A 22069-nucleotide genomic window follows, 5' to 3' on the forward strand; every position below is an offset into this window, starting at 1 on the left:
AGCGTATGAGTGAAGAAAGAACGGTTAAACAAATTTATGGAGCGAATGTAGTTGGAAAAAGAAGCAGAGGACGACCGAGGAAAACTTGGCACAATCAGGTATGTCAAATACTTGAAAGCGGCCGGGTCAGGAGTCGTAATAATCGTCGGGTATGTATGAGGAGATGCATGAATGTAGAAGAGGCAAAGAATGTTTGCAAAGACAGAGTGGTGTGGCGTTCGATTCTCTCTGCCTACCCCTGCGGGGAAGCGGCGTGATGGTTAGTTAGTTAGTTAGTTTTCTATATCTTCTACCGATTTGAGCTTTTTTGAGAGATTTTTTAAAGTGAACTGTCGATCGGCATTGCGAGTATGGATTTTTATACTTATTTTATTCCTAAGTTAACAAGTTTTGGTAGATTATGTTAAACATAGACGTTAATATTTTAAATCTTTTATCGATTGGCGCCATTGGCAAAAAAAAAACTTTTTTTTATATAACGTGGTTTGCAAGTGGACTACTCACATAAGAAATCTAGGTTCATATTTATTAATGACTACATGTTTCAGAAGTTAAACTTCCATCATTCAGGTCTGTATAATAACTAAAATATAAAATATAAAATTGTTCTATAAATGAGGAGAGGGGAAAGGAAGGTCTATTTTCCTTATACCCTTATTTTCTCACAGATTTAGGATACATTTATTTTTTTTTATCATCGATTCAGTTGACAGGCGCCATGACGTAGATGGGTAGACGCGCGCGGGTTCGATTCCCGCCAAGTACAAAATAAATTCAAGAAATATTTATTTTCTATTGGTCTGGGTGTTTGAGATGAATTTTTCACATTTAACTTCCCTATCCTTAATATCCTACCTGCAGACGAGTCCCTAAAAGTAGAGGCTTTGCGGATTATTCCTTTTTAAGGTAATATGCGCATAATGATGAAAATAATCATTAATTCTCTAAAATTATAATTGATAACTGATTTTAATAACCTCTTTAACTACGAATATTGCTATGTAACTACGAAGATCTAAATATTACCCAGTCGTATAGTAGACGAAAATAATTATTTAGATAATATGATGGATCGATTTGTAACTAATTATACGTCTATAATTTGACAGTAGCTAATCATTTTCCGCGTCTTTTTACAAGACAATAAATTATTCACGAAAGTCAGACGTCTGTAGATAAGTACGCATTATTAAAATTTAGTTTTTGTGAAAATGATAATAGACCAGGTATATATACGTTTGTCCAATAAAATGTGTGCTGCAAAACTTGTTTGCTCTTTGTACTAAGAATATATTCGATCAAAATTAACAACAAAAAATAGTATCTACCATGTCTCTAAGAAGCTCTTAGAATATATTACCATTAATAATATGTTTACACAGCCAAATATGTCAAATTATACATGAATAAAAATACATCATGTGGGTAGTCTAGTAAGGAAATCAAGTTTACATGGGTATGATATAATATATACATCATGTATACATCAGTAGGTACATGCTGGAGCGGGTAGCGCTGGCTTCCCTTCATACAATTAACGACCAAGATGCTTCGCTACGATGCAGTGCCCTATGCACCATTAAAAAAGAAGGAGATACATACTGCAGACATATCGTGGACTGTACATTGTAAACTTTACACCAAATCTTAATGTACAGCTTCTATACATAAAACTAAAAAAAACTAAAATTCTTCAAGCGATGAATGCTATAATGCGTCCCCAACACCTCGACAAGACGTGCTAACGACACACGGCATAGTAACCGAGAAAAAAGCTTTCAAAGTACACACATGAGACTTATAAATCACAAATAAATTGAGTTTGATGCAAGCGATCTTTGTAATATCCAATGAAACTAACCATCAAACGCGGCAGTAATATTCCAATGCCGACATTTGAAGCCGCAATGAATTTGCATCCGACTTATCATTTGTTTGATTTGCTCAACAAACTATTGTCGCACAGACCAATTGAATAAATGAATAGTTGTCGCAAATCAAAAACGTTGCATAATGCAAACATCTCGTAAGTGGGACAAGAAATACGAGTACTAACTAAGGCACCTACCTAACTTGAAGACAATTTTGTCATTCATCCCAATATCACTGCGAGCTGCTTAAATTACGAATGATCAAACTATGCGTCGTAAATCGCAAGTTATTATGTAAACTATGTACCCACGTGAATACTGAATGGATTGTTTAAGGGTGGGTGGTGATAAATTACACTATTTTAGGTACCTATATTACCGACGGCATTTTAAAAACATCTTGTTTCCATTAAAATCACATGCAAAAATCATGGATTATTTTTTGGGTGGCTATTCTTAAACCTCCACCTCCGCAGTGTAGTGGTCAGCGCTTTTGGCTACCGTGCTGGAGGTCCCGGGTTCGATTCCCAGGGGGGTCAAAATAAATATGAATGATTTTCACTGTCATATTTGTTTTATATCACCCTGGACTGGTACAAGAAGCGCAGGCTGATCACATTGCCATCATGCAATTAACGATCAACTGCGTCGCTACGATGCATTGCCCTATGCACCATGCGGATAAGGGTTAAAAAAACATTTTGCCGCACATTCGTCCAAGATAACGCATTTTGACTGCATTCAGTCTAATTCCATCCTTCTTTTGCCAACCCTATGCTTCAATTCCATACATTAGAGTTGGGACCAGGACTTCATTGTGTAATGCCATTGTTTAGTAGTAGTTATTTTGTTGTATTGAAACCCTTATCCCAATGCACCCAACGCACACCAATGCCGCATAGGGCACTGCTTCATATAAACGCAGTGTTATCTTGATCGTTTACACATGAAGGAAAGGTGATCAGCCCTCCGCTTCAGGTACCAGTCCAGGGTAATATTGAATAAATATTACAGTGAAAAAATCACTTATATTTATTTTGACACCCCCTGGGAATCGAATCCGGGACCTCCAGAACGGTAGCCGAGCGTGCTGACCATTACACTACGAATTTATTGTATTAGTGATCTTAATCCTACCTACATAACCACCTTATTCAACATTTAGAAAATGCTTAAAGCTTCGTGGTACTAAAAAAAAACTTTAAATTACAGTGACAGACCGCCACTTCTGTAGTCGTTTAAGCTCCCCGTAGCGCCATTGTACTCAGGAAATGGGAGCTTCAAGGAGTTGAGGGTTTAACTTTAAACACAGGGTGTCAAAAAACAAAGACGGTAATGAAACCACCTTACAATAAGGCTATAATTAACGTATCGCCGTCAGTCTCATTCTATGGAACAAAGAAACACATTTTGTAGAGGTTCCATACCCTTAAGACCTTCGAAGGATCGTTATAAATTGTTCTAGTAGTAGGTCAACTACGCAAGCGCCTCTAAAAATGCTCGCGATAATATTAAGCTCTTTATAAAAATGTCAAAAGGAGAACGTATTTGGTTTTCTCGCAGAGTACGAAGAGAATAAGGTGTTTTTACTACTGTTCTGCGACTGGATATCCGATACAACACCTTTTTAATAATCTAGATACGAGAAGGGTTTTATATCTTCCATTCCTTTTTATCTAGTTTTATTGACAGGTAATAAAAACGTGTATTTACGGACGTAAACTGTTATCCATGATAAAAGAGGAGTCGTGATAATTGAACCAAGATGAATTTAATTTAAATATTATTAAAGTGTGAGAACGGGTGTAGTAGAGGCTGAGCATGAATATTCCTTCCAGTTTAAAGAACCCACTTACTTAGAAGAAAATCAAATTAAAGATACAGAGATGGCTACTGAAGGAGCCGTTTTAAAAATTACAATCGTTTTATTTATGAGATGAGATAAATGTTAAGAAACACAATTCTCTTTTTTTAATTAATTTAATTATAATATATAAGAAGAAAATTCTTCTTCATCTTTGATGAGATGTCAAAAATATTATGATAATAACTCCTGTAATTGGAGATAACTCAGATTTGTGAACAAGTATTTGGACACACTCAAAATGTTGTAAATTAAATTAACTGGTCAAATTATAAGCTAAAATAATAAAAATGAAAATGATATTTTCTGACGTTTCTCGTGTATGTGACTCGGATCTCACATACTAATATAAGATTTATATTATCCACTGACACTTCGTGATGGAATTGCATTTTTAATATATTATTAGATTAAAACCAATATTTTCAGCTTTTCCACTTTTTTGGAAAGTGGAAAAGCTAAAAATATTGGTTTTAATCTAATAATATATTACTAATATAAGAGTTTCTGCTTAATAAAAAGCTTCTTATCATCTCACAAATAGATGTCTGTAGTGAAGTTCTAGTGATTCAATAACAACGTTCCGAAATTGGTTCATATATAAAGAACTTCCAAAAATTTGAGTAGTGTGGTTGTCAATAATGGGTAGAATTGGTGAATGTTACACGTGTGTAAAGTGATCACTTAAACCAGCCTATGACGCTCGTCAGCCCCGTAAATGCCCAGACTTCCATATTCCTCTTCATCTTTGATGAGATATCAAAAAATAATATGAGTTTTATTAATGTGAGTTTGGCCTTAACCCCTATCCGTACCCAATTGGTGTATAAGGCATCGGATCGATAATAATCTATGTAGAAACTATTTACGATGACAGAATTAAAATTGAAGATTCTAGAAAGGAATGTAAAACTGAACTAGGGATAATTGAAAAGATGTAGAAAAGTTCTGAAAGGTGGTATGGAATGTAAGGACACGTGGAGCGAATGGAAAACAAGAGAATGGCCATAAAATATATTTGGCAAGTGTGAACGGGACAACAGAACGAGGACGGCCAAAAAAGACTTGGCAGGACTAGATCAATCAGAACCTAAAATCTGGCGGTGTCAAAAGTCTACGTAATCGGAGGGCATGTATAAATAAATAAAAATAAGGTAGGTACTATCTCCAGATAATGAGAGCATTTTTTTACTAATCCACCACTGCATTACGCGCACTTGATTAAATAAATATATATTTATAACGATCTTAAGTATAAAAAAAATTGAAAATGATATTTTTATGTGTTTCGTAGAATATGAAATAGTACGGAAAAAATCTCTACATAATGGTGAATGTCACACAATGTATGAGTTGGTCACTTAAACCAGCCTCTTTTTTTTCCTCCCACATCCGCCGATTATTTCGACTACTAACCTGACCGCTTTCAAGTATTTGGCATACCTGATCGTGCCAAGTTTTTCTCAGTCTTTCTCTGCTCCTTTTTCCAATTACATTTGACTCATGAATTTGTTTTACCGTTCTTTCCTCACTCATTCGTTCCACATGTCCAAATCATCTATACACACCTTTCTTAATTTTATCGATAATGCCTATATCAGCTTTGCATTCCTTCCCTATTTTACTATTCGAACATCTATCATATATATCGTTTTGTCGCACATTCTTCTGAGAGATTGCATTTCGACTGCATTCCGTCTGCTTTCATCCTTCTTTTGCCAACTCCATGTGTCATTTCCATACATTATGACACTTTTACTACGTATTATATTTGTATATATTTTTTTAATACACTTTATTTGTTTTGATCCCAGGAATACATTAATTACTACACTCCGGAGGCGAGAAAAAACATACGAATTAATATTTTTGATGCTTAAAAGAATCAAAGATATTTATTTTAAATCAAACACAGATTTTTTGAGTCTACTAAGTTGTATTTTATTAACAAAAACACATAAAAAATTATATTGTGACCATTGTCACAATATAATTTTTTATGTGTTTTTGTTAATAAAATACAACTTAGTAGACTCAAAAAATCTGTGTTTGATTTAAAATTAATACATAAATTAAAATGGATTTCTACAAATTAAACGCCAAATCAATAAATAAGAATCAAAGATGTCGAAATTAATTAATTATTATTTTTTCTGTGAAAGACTGAATATTATTCGAAGGCTAGAAGCAAATGTTTTTTTTTTTTAATTATAAAAAATAAATTTGTTCATCTTTTCTTATCTCCAAGCACTCGACAAATTAAACACTTTTTATCACGTAAGTAGAAATACCTAGAGAAGATAATTATATGATAATGCGAAGAAACAAAATCAGAAAACGATCAAAAAATTATAATTTTCAACAAATTACGAAAATACTTTATTTTATTATGAATTTGAACAGTCTAACGATTATTTATGATATGTTTTGTTTTGTAAAAAGACTAAATCAGAAAATTGACTTGTTATCGAAGGAGATTATGTGCCGTGAAGAAAATCAATATATTTATTCACTTACCTGAGTGGTTTTAGGAACAACAGGGTCTCGCACTAAAGGCATTGTCATTTTATTGAAGTCAGACAATAAACTTAGAAATACGCAAAAAAAACTGCACCACCTAATCAAATAACATTCACGTGTCGGCACTATTTAGTTTACATTATTGATAAAAAAAAATATTAACTATAACGTCGGATCAATCACAACACATTTATAAATTATATCCTTATCACATTATCAGGCTCATCATAAGAACAACGGTGTTTTTAATTGAATAACATTGAAAATAAGGTCTTTAAAAAAATGATTAATCCAAACAGACCAGCGACACTACCACACCCCCACGTGTTTCACTCGGACTGATTTTCAATTCGAGCTCTTATTTTTCAAAACAAACCACGCGAATAGCGCTACTCTAGCGGCGTCTCGCTAAACTACTGAACAAATTGAAATCATGGCGGGAAATCCCAATATAGAAACATTACACTTTATTTTGAAATAAAATAAGCGATGGAAAATATTGGCAAAATAATAAATATTTCCAGATTATTTAAAATTTTAAGCCCCTGAAGCGCACTTGAGGTAGTATTTTACGAAAATGACGCTATATAAATTATCCTAATTTATTATTATCATCTCTTTCTAAAATATGTTGTCTGGTCTGGGTATGATTAAAATGAAATGATTTCATTAATTGATTCGCTAGTCACTTTGTGGTAAAAATCTATCCATTTTTTATTAAAATTTAACTCGGTAAATACCACTATTTGTAATAATCAAAAAAAGTGTTGAAAATAAAATAAAATGATTATGATTTGGAAGCAGTATTAAGACGATTTTGTATATTTGAGAAATTCAATCTTCAATTGTTACACTCCAAAATACCTAGGATGACAATAATTGATGTAGTACCTACTCGTATATTATATTATAACATAAAAAAAATATTTAAAAAAGTTAAGAAAGGCATACAAAATAACCAATACATAGGTTAAAATAAACTGATCATTTATTGAACGGCACATATGACTAAATGTATGGGTGTGAAAGAGGCGAGGAATGTATGTCAGGACAGAAGAGTGTGGCGTTTCATCCTCTCAGCCTACCCCCGCGGGGAAACGGCGCGGTAGTAGTAGTACAAAAAAATAATAATGAAAAAATATTGTTTTCTGGCTCATCTATATCTGATACATCAATAAGAGACACAGAAAATTCCCCAAATTCCAAATAAACATATTATGTACTAGAAAAAGCATGCAAGACTTACCCAGTTATTGTTAAACATTATGTAAAAATCCACACTTATCCCTTAAAATAAGTCTTGAGTTATTTTTATAGGTACATAAAATAGAAATAATACTTTACACAGATTAATAACTTGTATGCAATATTGTGAACATGTCTATTTGTGAAGTTAGCTGCAAAGACTAACTAATTTGTATAACTAGCTGTAAGCCACTAAGGACATTGATACGCAGCAGTAAATATTTCGCATAGGCCTGCTAAATATTTCTTACTCACTAAAGGTAAATATCACGGTATATACACGGGTCTACCAAACAATAAAATGACTCGACTGCAATCAGTGTTAAACGCAGCAGCGAGACTAATTTTTGGAATTTCTAAATTCAGTCACATCACCCCACTACTTCACAAACTCCACTGGTTACGCTTTCCCGAAAGGGTTGAGTATAAACTCTGCCTACTCATGTATAAATCAATACACAATATGGCTCCAGAGTATCTTAAGGAGCTGTGTATTCCAGATGAATTGGTTGATAGACGTCTCACGCTTCGATCGGCTACAACATCTGCAATGGGCAAAGTTATCTTACCAGCTCGCAACCAACGCACTAAATTTGGCGAGCGTGCCTTTGCTGTTGCAGGACCGACGGCGTGGAATGCTCTTCCACCAATGGTTAGAAATAGTGAGAGTGAGATGATCTTTAGAAAAAGACTAAAAACACATTTGTTTGCTAAATCATTTCCACCATAATATTTTCCCCAATTCATTCACCGTGAAGCGCCCTTGAGGTATTTTTTTACGAAAATGGCGCTATATAAGTTATCCAATTTTATTATTATTATTATTATTATCATTCAAGTAGTTTTAAACATTTTCCTAATATTGAATTCATTAATTCTACTCAAATATTTTAGTAAAACAAACATTGCAGAAAAAAAAAATACAAAGATAATCAGACCATGTTTTGTTTGATTAAAAAATAATCATTAATTGATTCGGCAGTCACTTTGTGATAATATCTGTGCATTTTTAATAGAAATTTTATTTTGTAAATACAACTATTTCTGTAAGTCTAAAATCATTAAAATCCTAAATATTATTTCTAGGAATTTTGAATTAATAGAAATTCACAAAAACATGAATAATAATTAACAGTATGACAATGACTAAAACCTCCCACCTATTTTCCATGTTCCCGGTGATAAAATAAGAAGCATCTTCAGCACCCTTCTCATCCTTTAACATCTTAAGGGCACAAATCTAAAATTTAGACTAAGCTTCACACACAATGTCTGTTAATGATGCTAAATGCATCGAAACATGTATCACAATAGATATTTATAAATATTGGTACTTACCAAGTAAAATTATAACAAAAAAAAATAAAAAATCGGTATATTTTCAATATTAATCCTATATATTTGCTTTGTCATTATTTAGACATAATATGTCAATACAGAATATGAGTACTGAACTATGTTTTAACCCTAGATTACAACATTTGTAAAATTTACAACGGACGTCCAATTTGTGGGGAGCACTCAGGCAACACATGTAAAGAATGTAGTGACAACTGGCTTGTATCTTAATTTTTTACTGATATTTTATGTTTGTATTTTATATAAAGTTCTTATAAAACGCATTGGACATATTTTTTAAATGTTTTTAGTAAACATTTTCCGAAATTTGCAAGTTTTTCTTATCGTTGTTCATTTTACGATAGCACCGTGTTAAGGTACATTGAAACAAGTCCCGTGGTTAAGGGTTAGTTTTAAATAAAAAAAATATTACCATCTGAATGTCCCATACCAAGAAATCCCGGGCACTGCCAAATCTTACAACTATCAGTAATAGTCACATAGCACGGCTGTCCAAACCTAAAACACAGTAAGGGACTTTTTTTTAAAGACATATTTTTTCATTTTTGGACTAAGTAGATTCTACGTCCCTTACTGTGTTTTAAGTTTGGACAGCCGAGCAGTCTCAGTTGTGTAGTATCATACACTTGTGTCAGGTGTAGTCAAGGGGTAAAAAAAATGGTAATTAAACAAGGTCTCAGTGTAATGAATGTATTATTTATTTATTTTCTCATAATTTGTTACATTCCGAAATAGTCATTATTTTAAATCACATTTAAAACATGTAGATTCTTTCTCAACCTCGCATAATTATTACTTTTACCATCACAAAATGTTTGAGAGATTACAGAAGAAAGGAGGAATTTAAAAAAATAAGGGACTAAACCATAAGCGCTTCTAACAAATACATTTTGCTTATTTGCGAGAGACGCATATAAAACATGAGGTTTTTATAAATTATTCTGGAAAATAGTACAGCCATGGTATTATTGTAATTAATACATATATTGTTAAGACATCATTTCATCAAATTATTCTAAAATAGTATGTATGGAGTTATGACTGCCTAAAAATGTTATAGGGCTTAAAATGCATCCCTTGACAAATCAATAATTTTGAGTTGCGATGTTGTTCTCGCAAAAAGCTATAACTTATTACATACAACAAATTAATATTTTATACATGATCGTACATATACTTTTATTAAAGAATTGAATAGAAATACAATTAAATATTTTTCTTATTATATATTCCAGATTAGATCTTTGAATTCTGATAATGAAAGATAAATATTATAATTCATTAATAAAACTCATTTAATTAAATTATGAGGTTGAGCCAGAATGGTGATTGAATATGTATCATAGATAGATACTTATTAGAATTTACATTACCATTTTTTATGATACTATCTTAAGGACAATCATTTATAGTCATGTTATCTCACTCGTTTAAAGGTTTATTTTTCTATTCATTAATTTCTGAGCTTATTTGCACATGTATGTGAGTCACATTAAAAAAAAACACCTCCGTAACGGAGGACATATCGCTCACTCCTTTCAAGAACGTCATAAATCAAAAAAATTGATTTTTCAGGAGAACGTTTTTAAAGTTGAAAAATATAATACAATTTATTAAAAATAAATATCAAGCCACTTATTAAACTTTTTACTGCGCAACAGATCTTTTTAGGTTAAACCTGAAGGTTTTTTCTCCATTTAAAAAATAACTAGTTTATTTTAAAAAAATGAAACAATACCTTTTCTTCAAAATGCAAAAACAACTCTTTCTGCCCTGTAGCGGGCAAATATTAAGTTAAAAATATACCGCTTTTGCTGGGATATAGTACATTTTCTTGGCATTCCGAAAACATGCACAACTGAAAATTGGCAATTTTTGATTTATGACGTTCTTGAAAGGAGTGAGCGATATATGGACCACTTCTATGTATACATATTATCACAAACATAAGTATACAAACAATTTCACAGGGGAAGGATTGAAACATGCGTTGTCTACAAAATTAATATTTTTCATTATTTGGATCTTAAGTTATCTTAATAATGAAATATGTACATAAAATAAAAATACTGAAATTTATCAATTTGTGGCTTACAGTAGTAAATGTAGGAGTGTATATGGATTTGAGATCAACGGAATTACCTCACAATATTTGTTATGTGACAAATTAGGTCCATGATGGATGTGAGTCTAAAATACGTGATATTAACATACATTTCTACATGCACATGACCAACACGTGGAAATCAGGGTTCATATTTATTACATCAATATTTGAAATATTATCTATCTGTTACTTCGTTTATTTGTCCTTAGATCCTTTTCTATTTCAAACTGGTTGACATCTGTACGTTGAAGGAAATCCTGTCTCTCCAAATATCTAAAATATAAAATGTTTAACATGATTTTTTAAATTTATTTCGTGGTTATAACACAGAATGTACACAAATGGTATTGAAGGCACACACAATCTTTTAATATGAGCATATTTGCGATGCACTACTTTTCCTCGCAATTAAATTTACTAACAAGAGTATTTTTTTATTTAGGTTACCACTAGAACTGTTGCTAAAATAACTTCTATAGTCACCCATCCATGCACAAGTGAGTTACCATGCATATTTTTGTTTGCACATACTATGTATAAGGATGTAAAAAGCTTTCTTGGCATGGTGACGTGAGCGAGACAGATTACTCTTGTAGGGGCAAATTGTGCGTTAGAACAGTGAAGATTTCATTTCTCAGTACATAGTACTCTTTCATATCCTATAATCGGATATTGGTACAAATGTGTAAAAGGGGCCTAAGTTGTGATTCTGCATGTTTCTTTGAGCGCCCCCTGCTGTTTTAGGCAAGTTCATAATTACAATAATTAAAGAAAACACTTTGTTTTTTACCACTTGAGTTTTTATTAAAGACTACATGTTTCAGAAGTTAAACTTCCATCATTCAGGTCTGTATAATAACTAAAATATAAAATATAAAATTTTTCTATAAATTAAAATTATTACACCTTGTTCCATATAAAGGCCAAATTATGAATTATCTTGAAAATTTAGAAATACAAAAAAACCTGAATTCTAATAATAATTTATTAAATAATATATTGTTTCAAAATTCTTCGCCATTGCTTTCAATTTTTCCTTTGTTTTCAAACTCCGTTCCTTGACTAACCCCTTCCCCTTACTTTCCCCTCTCCTTATTTATAGAAAAATTTTATATTTTATATTTTAGTTACTATACAGACCTGAATGATGGAAGTTTAACTTCTGAAACATGTAGTCTTTAATAAAAACTCAAGTGGTAAAAAACAAAGTGTTTTCTTTAATTATTGTAACATGTCTTACCACAAAGTTAATGCCGAAACAATAAATAAAGTTCATAATTAGTAATAATACATTAGCATCAAGTGCTATAAGCATTATTGACATTAATTCTACCATAAATCTTCTACTGTCTATTGCGTTATTTAATTTACTAAATTCCACGTCGTATGTAGTACATGTAGATTCCATTTTACCATTATAATATGTATATAATTTGTCGGATTACATGGTACTTTTTTCAAAAAGTTTCAGATCCCTGTAGGTCTGCGGCAAAACTTTATAATCCGAAAATTTGATCATCCAACGCGGCCATGCAAACGTTTGTCGGATTACCGCGAGTCAACTGTGAATCCGTGGATACATACACGGTCAGCAGACCGGGCTTGATGAAGAATAACCGACAGGAGAGACAACCAGCCGCTCCGCATCATCCATTACGACTAAGAAGACATTAAGAAATAAATTGTCTAAAACAAATGTGCCTCACCCGTTACGGCCCCTGTTATGTATTGAAATGTCTTCTTCGATGCCTTCCTCTTTTTTAAAAGACATCCAGTCCAGTTTTGTTTTCTCTAATGTGCTCAGTTTATCTTTTTTGCCGATTTTGTTCAGGACGGATGCGAGACCTCCACCTGATTTTCGAGGCCCTGGAATTGGTAATCTTGCAACTGGCGAGGCTTTCATACTATCTGTAAAAAAAATCATAAATTAAATATATCTTTAATTTTTTTTCCAAAAGGCACAACTAAAATTATGTATGTATATTTCTTATTTTTTTCAATCCTTTACTTCGGAATATTTGACATTTGCACACTTTTTTAATAACCACTTATGTGTGAAAGTCGAGGGCCGCCTGTATATACTTACGGTAGATTTTATATTTATGTACATACAAAAGACCGAGGAAAACCTGGCACAATCAGGTATGTCAAATACTTGAAAGCGGCCGGGTCAGGAGTCGTAATAATCGTCGGGTATGTATGAGGAGATGCATGAATGTAGAAGAGGCGAAGAAGGGCAGGAAAGCGGCGTGATGGTTAGTTAGTTTTTTAGTTAGTACATACAAAAGTAATAAATTTTTAATTATTAATTTATCTTTGTTTCTTAGAGTGATTTTTATTTACCTAGCCCTGTGGAAATACCAATGCATTAGATGTAGATTATTTATTTATTTTTATAATATATACATGTTTCTATTCAGATTACTTCCTTTACAGAGGACTTTTTTTAAACCGTGGAGGATATGACAACATTTAAAGCAGGCACTCGTTTCTTTCCAATACAATTGGGAATATAATTTTTATTATAATATGTTAAGAGACGTGTGCTTTTGGATAAATTAATCTGCAGTTATATTTAAAACAAAGTTATTATTTATGCTATCACATGTTTTAATTTTTTATTTTTTATTTGTATAATAAATACATGTTCCTGTTCAGACAACTTCTTTTAACAGAGGACGGTACACAACTCTTAGGTAGATATCATCATGGAGATGGATCGACGGCTGGGAATCGACATCGCAGGAGGCTAATCCCTCTTAAAAACAGGTCACAAGGCCTACACCAAGCAAAAGAGATGTTTTTTTTGTTGATAAATAGTTATCATTCAAAGTAAAAATGTGGCTCTCCAAGACTTAAACTACATAACAGGAGCGTACGCCTGAGCAAGCCGTTATTCAAAATAGAAACACAGTTGTTGTAATAGGGTCGAACCTACGGATGAACAAATGAGTCAGAGTATGTGACACTAATCAATGGACCACGATCCGACTCATTTATAATTCCCTTATAAGCAATAAAATGTCAAGATGTGCATACCTCTTGCAACAGCAACCTGGTCAGGTATTTTACTACTGCTTTCGCTATCCATTGATTTAAATAGATCATCAACTGTGTTAGGCTTTATATCTGGTCCTTGCTTTTTTTTATCAATCAATTTCTCAGACGATATAATATTTTCCTTAGCCGCTGTGGGACTCTCCTTAACGGGAACATCTCGGTCTGATTTACTCGCGCTTGGTGTTTCTAAGAATGAAGCCCAGAGATCGTCTTCATATTTCTTTTCTTTTTCCGGATCGACGGGTTTTTCGGGAATACTTTTTGACGGAGACTCATCATCATTTGATACTTTTGGTTTTTTTCTTTTCTTATTTGATTGCCGGGATCCTCTTTTTGCTTTTTTCTTAGCTAGCTCATCTTCGTACTGGGTCTCAGTTTCCTTATCTGCTTCTTCTGAATCCGCCTCGGAAACCACATCTTCGTTATCCGGCACAAAGTCGACGTCACTCTCATCACTATCTGATGGGAGATCCATTACTAAAAATAAAAAATAAAATAATGAGTTTTAGGTGGCAAAGATATCGATAGTGATAGAATGATATAAGAAAGTATTTTTGGTGATTGTGAGCGAGGGAACAGAACGAGAACTTAATCAACCAATCAGAACGTAAAATTCGGTGGTCTCAAAAGTCTGCGTAATCAGAGAGCATGTATGTGAAGGAAGCCAGGAGTGTATGTCAAGACAGAAGAGTGTGGCATTCCATTCTCTCTGCCTAACCCTTCGGAAAATGGTGTGATGATAGTAATAGTAAAAAAAAAACACATTTAATAGATTTATATTATCCACTGACACTTCGTGATGGAATTGCATTTTTAATTTATTATTAAATTAAAACCAATATTTTTAGCTTTTCCACTTTTTTATTTGACCAGCGACCGGGTTTCGTCGTTACCGACATCATCAGACTGGTCTGATGATGTCGGTAACGACGAAACCCGGTCGCTGGTCAAATAAAAAAGTGGAAAAGCTAAAAATATTGGTTTTAATCTAATAATAAATTAAAAACACATTTACCCTTTTCACACTAAATTCAATTTGAGGAAGTATGAGGAAATATGATGACAAATCAATTAGTAGACTTTCAGTGAACTTTAAAAAAATATGTAAGTGATGAAATGATCTGCATTATAATTTTATCATTACTCCATTACATTTTTTTGCCATTTCTTATTAGACTTCGTGTAATGACAGTAATTTATACTATTTATCTGAACTGGCAAATTTGAAGATGCTTACCATTGGGTAAAAGCTCAACTCAGCCAAGTCAGAAAGAGTAATATGTATTTCAATTTATTTTGTGCAAATACAAACATAGACAAACGAAAATTTTAAAATATAAATATAAAACAGTTGGCAGCTAAATTGTAATAATAGCTATTTTAAGAATTAAAAAAAGGTCACGAATAAAAACATAAGAGAATGCTGTAAAGTATTTTATTGTAACAAGAATTACACGTTTTTTTCCCACATTCTACAATGTCTGTAGAACATAAAATAAATTTTAATAATTTTATGTGACAATCTTAGAAATTTTCTAAAAATACATTGAATAAATTCATCGTGCAGATGGCTTCTTCTTGCTTCGGTTCCTATTTTTGACATTGGCAACCTCGTAGAAATTACTTCCCACAGTCTTTCTCTTCTGAACCCTGTCAATTGCTCTCCTTTGACGACTAGTTAATTGTTTGGGTGCCTTAGTAGATTCTGCGATCATCCTAATCTTTTTACTCAATCCTTCCCCGACGTCCTGTACTGTAAATATTCCGCTGGAAGATTTTTGCTTTTTTGAAACCTTATCATCCGGTCCGGCCAAATTATCTTCAATGTCGCTACAGTCCTCTTCGCTACGGCTGTAAAAATCGCTAAAGTCTGAAGAATCCTCGTCTTCTTCTTGGGCTGTTGTCTGTGTGACGTCCAAATTAGAGTCGTTAACGGCGCTTTCATCTTGCGTTTCCGCCATTTCCGGAACTTTGTCTAAAGGTTTGATATCCTCATCATTGTCATATTGTAAACCGACACGAATTCTCGCAAAATCTTGCATAACCTTGAACGATCTTCCTTGTTCTACTTTCGGATCGACGACAGTCTCTCCTACAGCGTTTTCATCAACAGTCTCTACGGCATCAGCAGTCGTGCTTTTATCAAGGTTATTTGTTTGTTCCTCCGGTTTATCTTTGATGGCTCCATCAATCTGGCTGAGCGGAATTTCAAAACCGGGAGGAGAGACATAGAAAGGTAATTTTCCTCTCTGCCAGTCATTCAATACCATCTTGGATACGGTGCTGATGTCAGGTTCGCCTTTCTTGAGTAATTTTCCGCTTCTGCATGCGAGTTTTTCTAAAAATTGATTCGGCGTTTCCCAGTTATCTACTTTATACGTTTTGGCCAAATATTCTTTCTTCACGCGCTCCATCAATACAGGAATATAATCTTCGGGGCTCTTGACAAGTTCCACTCTCACGACTCCCTTTAAAACTTTTTCCGTGTCCGTTTCGGCCGAAGGATATACCACGCCGGGACAGTCGATTAGAAAGATTCGTTTCATCAGCGTGATATACTGCCAGACCTTAGTCTCGCCGGCAATGGGAGCTACTTTGCACACCTTTTTGGAGCGCAAAGTATTAATGACTGAAGATTTTCCTACATTAGGATATCCGATAAAGCCGACGCTAATTTGTTTCTTGTCAATGTGAAGCTTTCCAAATTGTCGGAGTAAATTGATCAAGGATCCCTTTCCGAAGGGATGAGTGAGGGACGCGTGGAAGGCCACCGTGGGGTATTCGGCGCTCAAGATGGACACCCAGCGCTGTGTGACCCATGCTGGGACCAAATCAACTTTGTTAAGTATAAAAATAAGATGTTTGTGAGGTTTCTCGACTCTTAGGAACTTTTCTATGTGCGGGCAGCGCGTGCCCTGCGGGTCCCGCGCGTCCAGCACCTGCAGCAACACGTCGGAGGAGTCCACCACCTTGTACAGCTCGTTCCATATCCGCTTGCTCTGCCCAGCCCCGAAGATCCACTCTCTCTGTCCCTCCTTGAATCCCGTGACCTCCTTCACCAGATCCAAATCCTTTTCCTTGTCGTAAGTGTCCGACTTATTGTTGGCCGCTTGCGAAAGCAGCTCGAGGTCAGTAAACTGAGTGCTTACTCTCTTACGACTCTTGTTGGGACCGAACGTTTTCTCGAAGCTCTCAGTATCCAGTAGATGAACTCTCGCGTTCTTTGCGGTTTCGTTTAATAGCGTAATAGGTAACTTAGTAGGCTTCATCACGACTTGATAAGGATTTTTTATAGCTCCACCGAGTTCATTTTGAAACTTTTGCAGAGCATTTTGCGAAATAACCCTGGAGTTACCGAACCACTTTTGGTTCGGCTCGACTCGAGCCCTCGTTCCTGACGGTAGCCTTCCTTGAAACGGAGCGGGCGTTAAGATATGTCCCGTTTTATCTCTTTTAGCTTTAAAATTTCTGTACATTTGTAACCTCTTAATAGTGGACCGAGTTCTCACTTTTCCGACACCTTTTAAACCCTCGGTCGGCCTATCTGGGTTCATGGAGTGGTTTGATTTGTTGAAGCCCTGCTTCCGAGGGGCTCCAGTGGTAGATCTTACTTTTCCCATTTTTATACAAATATAACAAACAAATCACCGACGAAAAACAATTTTGACGAAAACCACAACACGTGCGGCAAAGTGACAAGAAACACAAATAATGACAGGGAATTTCGTAAAGTTGCATGACTGTAAACTTTTGGTGAGAGAGGCTCTTCCAAAACTGAAAAATATCGGAATGTAGTATTGCGTATTAACTTACCTTAGTTTTAAATATTGATAAGTGTGTTTAAAAATATCACAAATCGATTCTTTGTTATAGATACATATAACTAAACATAAAATCACCAAAAATTACCACTGAATAGCAAACGCAAAGCCGGGCAGAACGACAACAGTAGAAAACAAAAAAAGGCGAAGTAAGGAAAAAATGTGCAAATCCCTAGTTGATAGATACTTAGGTACTAAAAAACGTACCCCATATAATATATCACAATACGAAACACTGGAGAAAACGATAACTTCCAAAAATAAATATTCTCAATATTTTACGTAGAACGTTTGAATCATGAACCATAGTAATGAAATAGTACTTACAAAAAACGTTATTTATCAGATGTAAGCAACACAAACGGTATTTCCCAATTAGTGCTACGCGTACCCTCGAGATACGCGAAGTTGTATCAAGTGGTACGCGCAGCAAACTCTTGATTAAGATAATATAATCACATTTGTCACATTGATTTCACCATCACCAGCAGCTGTATTTTTATTGTAATATATGTATTTTTTCGGGTAAAATCATTCCCTCAATAAGAAATACGTAAGTTTGGGGTCTTTCTCAAAGTAGTACATAGGAAAAACCAGTTGAGACCCACTGATTTAAACGTTTCATTTTATATTACACACTGTAGGAAATTTAGTTTTGCATCACAAGTGTGTATCTAAATGTGAGCTATAACTCTTATATATTTTTACCTAATACATACATGATGATCGTAGCAAACCACTTTTAATATTTTTGAGTACTTCCGCAACCACCAAATTTTGACCCTATACTCATTTTTTTCACCAAGTCTGACGGTAGGTACTAAATAATATATGGGTGCACAAATTAATGCTTTCAGTTCAAGGTTACCTACTTACTCAGTATTTTAGCCATGGAAATCAGCTGTTTAAAAAATATTTTGACAGTTCTATTTGGTTCTGTTCATTGACAGGTTAGCGTACTTCATGAATGTAAATTGTATTACGGAAATATTTCATACCATGAGTAGTAATATCAATAAGCGAAATTGAAAAATTATGATAGACGTACCAAAAAGCCGTTATATTCTACACACGGTCACGAAATGTAAGATACGAAATTAAATATTTGCTAGTTCTGGTTTTGTTAGTGTGATATGGCTATATTTTTCGTTTGATACTTTCATTACCAAAGAATGTTTCATTTTTCAGATAAAAAGAATGAGAGTCCGTATATAATATAGCACATCTCGAACCCAATGGAAATCAAATTGAGTAGAGCCTCCCGCGGTACAAATGTTTTGCTCTGCCCTTGGGATGAAAACACCTAAAGTTTGACCATGTATAGCATGCTCTCGGAACTGGACACCATCGCCAACGTCATCAGCCTGACCCCGGCGGACCCCCTGAACACGTTCGCGGAGATGTGGTACCAGGTGTTCCTGTGGTCGCTCTTCTCCTCCATCTTCGTGCACACGTGCGCCGCGCTCATCTCCTTCGCGACGCTGCGCAAACACAAGTTCGGCAAGTTCTTCCCGATATTTATCCTCGTGATGGGAGTGGTGACGCCCAGCACGTCGGGGGTGCTGAGCAGCGCCGCCATCGCCTTCGTGTACCGGGCCTCGTCGCTGCAAATGTCTCCCGTGTACGCGATGCTGTGGGGCATCGGACAGACTGTCACCTCGGCTTGTGTCGGCTTCACTAGAATACTAGCTACACTTTAAACTAATTGTAATTCATTGTTGAGGAGGTAATTATAGTTCTTTATATATGTATATTTGTTTATTCTAAAACTATAAATGAATTAAATTTTTTGCACTGAAATGGATTTAGGAAAAAAAATACAAACTTTTTATGTAAAAATCACGAGATTTAAATCAAAAGACCTAAATGAGTTTCTCTGGAAACTGATCTGAACCAAGACCATAGTATTAACACATTGTTGTGGGCCTTTTTTTATTAACCCCGACCCTAATTATACTCTGTCTGCCCCCCGACTTTCAGTATACTAACAGCAAACCCAATTCTGATCTGTACAATGTTTTTTGGCGTCTCTCGCGCTTTACCAAAAGTTAGAAAATAGAATGCTTATAAACATCTCCCGCTCTCTACCAACAGTATGTAAAAGATGCTTTTAAGCGTTTCCAACAATGTGTTAACATAAATCAAATCATGATATATGATTCTACTGAATTTATTTATTTTTGCGAGGAGAGCAACAGCTGTCGCAAAAATATATAATTCCAGTCGAATCATAAATTATGTTGTAATTTATTTCATAAAAATTTAATTTGATCTTATCAAATGCCATAGCAAGGCATTCTAATGATAACGATGGCTCATTAATTATCATAAGTGATATCAACAAACATATTTTCAAGAGGTTCTATTGACTAATGTTTAGTAATCAATATGTCACAATCTTGTTTGTAGGAAGTATTTTGTTACTTAAATATAAACTTGTTAAAAAAATCTTTATATGGCATGTTATAACTTAATTATAATGTCTACCAGTTTTTCAGCTTAACAGCTTCTTCCTTAAGACTAATTAATACTCACTTAGTTATCATAAGATATATAAGTGATTTTATAACAAAGTTATTTTGGAATTACAAAGTTTGCGCTTCAAATATCAACTACATGAAGTGGTTTATTCTATATCTTTTTGTTTGTAAATTGCAAGTACGGAATTCGGTACATTTGCAATTTCTTATTCATACGCAAGCTTCTTCACTATCCATAGTATGAATAATAGTGTAAATCTAGGAATCTAGTACCCGATTGATAAAAGTGTTTGTTGAATCCATATGAAACTACTCGAGTGTCCATTAGCAGAAAATAGTAAGACGCTAAAGGAGAGTAGTATTCATTTGTTGAATCCATATGAAACTATTCGAGTGTCCATTAGCAGAAAATAGTAAGACGCTAAAGGAGAGTAGTATTCATTTGTTGAATCCATATGAAACTACTCGAGTGTCCATTAGCAGAAAATAGTAAGACGCTAAAGGAGAGTAGTATTCATTTGTTGAATCCATATGAAACTACTCGAGTGTCCATTAGCAGAAAATAGTAAGACGCTAAAGGAGAGTAGTATTCATTTGTTGAATCCATATGAAACTACTCGAGTGTCCATTAGCAGAAAATAGTAAGACGCTAAAGGAGAGTAGTATTCATTTGTTGAATCCATATGAAACTACTCGAGTGTCCATTAGCAGAAAATAGTAAGACGCTAAAGGAGAGTAGTATTCATTTGTTGAATCCATATGAAACTACTCGAGTGTCCATTAGCAGAAAATAGTAAGACGCTAAAGGAGAGTAGTATTCATTTGTTGAATCCATATGAAACTACTCGAGTGTCCATTAGCAGAAAATAGTAAGACGCTAAAGGAGAGTAGTATTCATTTGTTGAATCCATATGAAACTACTCGAGTGTCCATTAGCAGAAAATAGTAAGACGCTAAAGGAGAGTAGTATTCATTTGTTGAATCCATATGAAACTACTCGAGTGTCCATTAGCAGAAAATAGTAAGACGCTAAAGGAGAGTAGTATTCATTTGTTGAATCCATATGAAACTACTCGAGTGTCCATTAGCAGAAAATAGTAAGACGCTAAAGGAGAGTAGTATTCATTTGTTGAATCCATATGAAACTACTCGAGTGTCCATTAGCAGAAAATAGTAAGACGCTAAAGGAGAGTAGTATTCATTTGTTGAATCCATATGAAACTACTCGAGTGTCCATTAGCAGAAAATAGTAAGACGCTAAAGGAGAGTAGTATTCATTTGTTGAATCCATATGAAACTACTCGAGTGTCCATTAGCAGAAAATAGTAAGACGCTAAAGGAGAGTAGTATTCATTTGTTGAATCCATATGAAACTACTCGAGTGTCCATTAGCAGAAAATAGTAAGACGCTAAAGGAGAGTAGTATTCATTTGTTGTTGACAAAACGTTGCTACATTGTACTCTTCTTTGGAAAATCATCAAAATTCTTTGTCATCCGATCATCGTGTACAAAGTGTGTTCAAGTAGAGCCTTTCAGTGCAACAGGGTGTACATAATGATCTCAATAGATTGTACAGGTTTAATTTTTATAATTTATCAACATTATATAAATTAACTTCTTATTTTCTGCCGGCCGTAACCCCTTGAATTAACATTTTTCAAATGTGGCAACACAATAATTGAAATAGATTACTTTATGACAATTTTTTTTATATTGACTCTTTTATTTATACTAAAATGTA

The 22069-nt window shown here is 34.1% G+C and overlaps 4 protein-coding genes across 4 annotated transcripts in view; 1 reads left to right on the plus strand and 3 right to left on the minus strand.

Annotated features, from left to right (window-relative positions):
• The window catches only part of p130CAS (Serine_rich_CAS and FAT-like_CAS_C domain-containing protein p130CAS), a 124918-nt gene extending 118322 nt beyond the window's left edge, over window positions 1-6596 (minus strand). Inside the window, exon 1 of the mRNA XM_088259955.1 lies at window positions 6253-6596. Within this exon, the coding sequence (XP_088116081.1) occupies window positions 6253-6300 (48 nt within the window). The 5' untranslated portion in view covers window positions 6301-6596. The remainder of the gene's footprint in view (window positions 1-6252) is intronic.
• A 2939-nt stretch (window positions 6597-9535) lies between these two features.
• Yeti (yeti) lies at window positions 9536-17983 on the minus strand. Its single transcript, XM_088259941.1, has 4 exons — window positions 17840-17983; window positions 14006-14503; window positions 12673-12874; window positions 9536-11239 (listed from the first exon to the last, which is right to left on the minus strand). The coding sequence occupies exons 2-4, from the start codon at window positions 14499-14501 to the stop codon at window positions 11146-11148; spliced, it is 792 nt and encodes a 263-aa protein (XP_088116067.1). The 5' UTR covers window positions 14502-14503; window positions 17840-17983; the 3' UTR covers window positions 9536-11145.
• Ns2 (nucleostemin 2) lies at window positions 15446-17737 on the minus strand. Its single transcript, XM_088259940.1, has one exon. It carries the CDS (start codon window positions 17644-17646, stop codon window positions 15583-15585), a length of 2064 nt encoding a protein of 687 aa, XP_088116066.1. The 5' UTR covers window positions 17647-17737; the 3' UTR covers window positions 15446-15582.
• Window positions 17984-18776: 793 nt separating the features above from the next.
• On the plus strand, window positions 18777-20662 carry LOC148309564 (transmembrane protein 170A). The gene is made up of 2 exons (XM_088259917.1): window positions 18777-18931; window positions 19036-20662. The coding sequence occupies exon 2, from the start codon at window positions 19164-19166 to the stop codon at window positions 19545-19547; it is 384 nt and encodes a 127-aa protein (XP_088116043.1). The 5' UTR covers window positions 18777-18931; window positions 19036-19163; the 3' UTR covers window positions 19548-20662.
• Window positions 20663-22069: the final 1407 nt, after the last annotated feature.

Source organism: Brachycentrus maculatus, unplaced genomic scaffold (assembly GCF_059751285.1).
Source record: "Brachycentrus maculatus isolate JH-2025_06_01 unplaced genomic scaffold, ASM5975128v1 h1tg000121l, whole genome shotgun sequence".
NCBI classification, from domain to species: Eukaryota; Metazoa; Arthropoda; class Insecta; order Trichoptera; family Brachycentridae; genus Brachycentrus; species Brachycentrus maculatus.